This window comes from Solanum stenotomum, chromosome 7 (assembly GCF_019186545.1).
Source record: "Solanum stenotomum isolate F172 chromosome 7, ASM1918654v1, whole genome shotgun sequence".
NCBI lineage: Eukaryota > Viridiplantae > Streptophyta > Magnoliopsida > Solanales > Solanaceae > Solanum > Solanum stenotomum.
The window spans coordinates 47,065,246-47,070,229 of record NC_064288.1 but is presented as its reverse complement, the minus strand read 5'-3'; the positions used below and the strand labels follow the sequence as shown (position 1 = coordinate 47,070,229).

General features: G+C 29.5%; 1 protein-coding gene across 1 annotated transcript; it reads right to left on the bottom strand.

Annotated features, from left to right (window-relative positions):
* Positions 1-3,168: 3,168 nt before the first annotated feature.
* LOC125870880 (17.6 kDa class I heat shock protein-like) lies at positions 3,169-4,062 on the bottom strand. Its single transcript, XM_049551429.1, has one exon. It carries the CDS (start codon positions 3,830-3,832, stop codon positions 3,359-3,361), a length of 474 nt encoding a protein of 157 aa, XP_049407386.1. The 5' UTR covers positions 3,833-4,062; the 3' UTR covers positions 3,169-3,358.
* Between the last annotated feature and the right edge of the window lie 922 nt (positions 4,063-4,984).

Sequence of the window (4,984 nt, the reverse complement as noted above, 5' to 3'; positions counted from 1 at the left end):
CACATGTCATGTTTGGATGTCACATTGTAATTACACATGTTCTGTTTCGATGCACAATTGCAATCATAAAATTATATTAAATTTTAAAAATAAAAATTAATTATTTAAAATTTATACTAGACAAATAAAAACTTTACAAATGACATTAAATTAAATATTTAAGATATATATTCTTTTTTGAAAATATATTAATTAAGAAAAATATTTTCTTTAACTAATATTATGAAAAAATAATTGATTTATATTTTTTCAAATTAATATATGTCAATTGAATTGATTGTAAAAACTAAAAGTATGAAGTTTGTACGAACATCGCAAAATGCATGTTTGATAAAAAGATTAATATATAAATAAAATGTCATAAATTATTAAATGTTTGACAAAAATATAATCTATCAATTTTAATTAAAAAACGACGTGCAATGTGAATTCAATATTACTAAAACAAATGAAACTGAAAATATAACATAAGTTATAAATTCAAAACAAAAAACTTAACATAATATTCTTATAACAAATTTCAACATAATACTCTTATAACAAATTTCAACATTGCATAAATATGATTTATTTTTATTTTTTTCTTAATAAAGAAAACGTAAGTCTATAACCTTACTTAACAATAAATTCTATTTTAATTTAAAAATTAGAATACTAATAAAATTATGCTAATGAGAAAATAAGCATGGCATAAAGAAATAGATAATACGAAAAAATTGCATAGAATTACGTAAAGTAAGGTTGAGAACAAGAAGAAAATGAAATATAATAATATAAAATAAAAAATAAACTTTTACGAATTTTTAGAATAATAATAAAAAAAAGAACTTAAAATAATAGAAGTAAAAAAATTAGAACAAAAAAATAAAAATAGAATTTTTTTAAAAAAAGTAATCAATTGGTAATTACACCAGAAATTCACAATCCCTGCCTGTGAATTACAGAGTGTAATTACCCCTGCCAATTACACCAATTACCTGCTGACCAAGTAATTATCTGTCCAACCAAACATGACAGACAGTGTAATTACACCAACTTCAATTACCAGGATGTCCTTCCAAACAGGCGCTAAATCTTTTGAGTAGTAGTAACTTACAGTGAGAGATGTGCACGTCACGAGTTTGAACTCTGCACTTGACCCAAAGTCGGGAAAGTATTTACGTGGGATAAGTGGGATCATAACAGAGAGTTTGAACTTTGTCTTTGACCCAAAGTCGGGGAAAGTATTTAAGTGGAATCATAACGGAGGGACATGTCCATACTCTTGAGTTTTCCTGATGAACAACTGAGGTTTGGATAGCTAACTAACAGGGATCCTTTGACTATTAAATAAAAAAGAGTCTTTTCTCGACTAACATAATCTCTTTTTGTTTTTAGCCATATAGCTCAGACTCTTTGAAAATGTTCACCAAAGAAAGATTGAGAGATATATTAGATAAAACTTTTTTTATATTGTAATTTAGTTAATTATATATATATATTATACTCGCGCACACACATTCATACCCTGCCTCACAAGAGAGAGCTTCTTCCTACAGGTAGGTCCATCTCCAGTGGCAATCAAAAAATATCTACCACAAAATAAGGTGAGTTGAACTTTAGATGAAATACTTTCATTTGCCTTGGAAGGAGAGTACAATTCCAACAGAAAAAGAGTCATGTGAAAGAACTTGGTAGTTGGTATTAGTTCTCTAATGCATCATAGTTTATTTTAACTTTATTTGCAATTTCATATTGTTTCTGTGACCTTAATTACTTCAAAGCTTTGAATTTTTTTAAAAAATATCAGTAAAGCTCTGAACTTTCTTATGTTGAAGCTTCAATGCAAGCACCTCAAGATGTACGTCATTAAAAAATACTTTTATAATCATAGTTACTTCTTGGTGTTCTTTTTATTCATATTGTTAGTGTACACTGTCGTCGTTACATTTGCTTTCTGATGATTGAAACATTATATTGCTACAAACTATTTATATTTTGTTATATTCTTTACCCAATTTAAAATAAAAAGATTAACACAAAATATTAAATTAAATTTGGGTATAGTAGAAATGCTTTCTTCTCCTTTGATATAAGTTTTTAATTTTAGTTGTCCACTGTCCAATTTTTGACAGAAATCAGCTCTAAGATTGTAGGTATGGTGAAAACAAGTAATATATGTATATTTAGAAAGAAAGATAAATGACTAGCCAGCATTTAATGACTTAATAGGGAGATACAATTTTGGATTATAAATTTGGGAGGTGCCTATTCTGCAGTTGTCATACTTTGTACGTTGCTATTGTCATTGTCATGTTTTTAAATTCCATATCTTTTCCTTGTGTTGTTAGATAATTCTGCAATAGTGAGTTCTGGATTAGTGCTTGGGATGTAAATTTGTTTTGTTTCAATTTTGGCTACCAAATATTAATTATTAGCCATCTCTTTCCTTCTAATGGGTTTTGTTTTTTTTTAAGAATCAAATATTGAGAAAACTGAGCAAGCATTGAAAGGAAAGGATGAGGTGATTGTAGACGAAGAGAACATAATAAAAGAAAAGTTAGAGAGGATCTAAGTCATTGTCAACTGAAATTGGCCTCTCTTTACAGGTGAGTCCCTCAAATTAGCAAGTTTGTATTATTTTATGGGTATCTGAGTTAAATTGGAAGGTTGACCAGGTGAGCGTTTGATATGCTTTACTCTTTTTTTTATTAAATAATAAGTAGCTCATTTACTTTCTTTTCTCTTTTCTTTGTAATTGTGTTATCTATGTTTTAATTAATTGTTACACTAGTTATTTTAGCCGATAGAATTTCACTACAACAAATTCCGCCGCAATAACTAAATATTTCACTTTGAAAGTAAATTTATTTTCCATCTTTTTCCGCAGGTACTCTTTCTCAAGCTCTGTCTTAACACAAAATGCAACACTACGTAAATAGTGCAGAATGTAAATAACACAACTACAAACGATATATTGTGCATTTAATCCAGAAACAATTCCTAACCATGTATATTTATGTTTCTGTATGTGTACATTTCGATCGCAAAAACCTTTTAATGTTGGGCGCACGGCTATCCCTGCCAAGCATATAATATAAATATGTACACTAAAATATACATAAATATGAAGCCCCCTGCGCGCACAAGCATTATCCATCTAGTATTAGAAACAAAATTCAAGAGAATGAAAAAGACAAAAGGAAATTATTCATTAATTAAATTCTCAAGGAAATTAAATTTTCTTGTTTACAACTTAAGACATTACACATGCACAAAATTCAGATTAAAAGCTTAATTTCCCAACAAACCAAAATACTTAGGAAAACAAACATTATTGACAGAAGGACTTTTGATCTGCACTGCACTGCACTTGTGTTTAATCAGAAATGTCAATGGCCTTCACCTCAGATTTTTTCTTCTCTTCTTCTTTAGGAACAGTCACAGTGAGCACCCCATTCTCCATCGCTGCCTTTATGTCTCCCGTCTTTGCATTCTCCGGCAGTCTGAATCTCCTTGTAAACTTACCGCTACTCCTCTCCATACGGTGCCACTGATCATTCTTCTCCTCTTGCTCTCTGCTTCTCTCACCGCTAATCTGTAAAATCCTTCCTTCTTCCACTTCAACTTTCACTTCCTCTTTCTTTATCCCCGGAACGTCCACTTTGAAGACGTGAGCTTCTGGGGTCTCTTTCCAATCGATTTTTGCATTTGCAAAAGCAGAGATTTCACGAGTAGATGATGGGGCATTGGTTGAAATTGGGAAGCCCTCGAATGGATCCCATAAGTCAAGGGAAAATGGGTCGAAGATGTTGCTCTTACGACCACTGAAGAAGCTTGGAATCAGAGACATTTTTGGAAGCTTTCTTGTTTGAAGAAAACAGAGGATTTTTTAAATTGTTAATTGTAGTGCTTGATTTGTTTGATGACTTGCTGATGATGAACTAGAGAAAGTATGGTGATATTTATAGTCGATGAATCTGAGAAACTCAAGCAATTGGAGTGTAATCTAGCATCTTCTTCGCTTAATTTTAGATACGAACAGGAAGAGGCTTCTACAATATTCCAGATACTTTTTTTTAGAAGGAATAATTGCACCTTTTTTTTTTCTTTTATGTAAGGAGTAATTGAACTTTTTGTTTTTACATATAGGGTGTGCTTGGTATGAAGGAAAATATTTTTCAATTTTTTCATGTTTGATTGGATTAAATGTTTTTAAATCAACTCATTTTCTTCAAATTTAAGGAAAATGACTTTACTTCAAAATTCAAAACTTAATGAAAACATTTTTCAAAACTCTCTTCCAATTTCAAATTACAATTATTTTTTTGTTGAAAAAAATAATTTATTTTGTCCCTACCCTCAAACCAGCCCCCCCAAAAAAATAAATTTAAAGCTTGTTTTTAAATTCAATTTTTTATCATACCCTCCCCACCTCCTACCACCCCCAGCCCCCCACCCACCCACCTCCAAAAAAAATTTAAATTTATTTTAAAAAAATATTTTTTATTCATAAATTAAACACTAAAATTTTTTTCGAAAAATATTTTCTAGTCACCAACCAAAAATGAGAAAATAAGTCAAAAAGCAACTTGTTTGCCAAGAAAACATTTTCTAGGAAAATATTTTCCTTCATACCAAACACATCCATAATTAAAAGGGGGAAAACATTAAATATGTTATAGAATTTCAAATTTAAAGTCGGCTCATTTATACCATTTTTCTTTTTAAAAAAATGGTTCATTCAAGTCAATATTTGTTAATTGAAAAATATTTTAGTTTTGCAAAATCATTTTTATGCGTGGTCAATTATGATATAGCCCACATCATTAATTCAACCATTTAAAACAAATAAAAATATCAAATATGTCAGCAAACTTTGAGAAAAGACTCATATATGTCATCGTGTAAAATTTGGTTCATCTATGTCATTCAGTTAACTAATAATGACATGAATAAACCTTTTCTCAAACAAAAATGATATAAATAAGCTAAAATTTTAACG

Coding starts and splice junctions, on each gene's coding strand:
- LOC125870880 (XM_049551429.1), bottom strand. CDS start 3,832: ATGTCTCTGATTCCAAGCTTCTTCAGTGGTCGTAAGAGCAACATCTTC.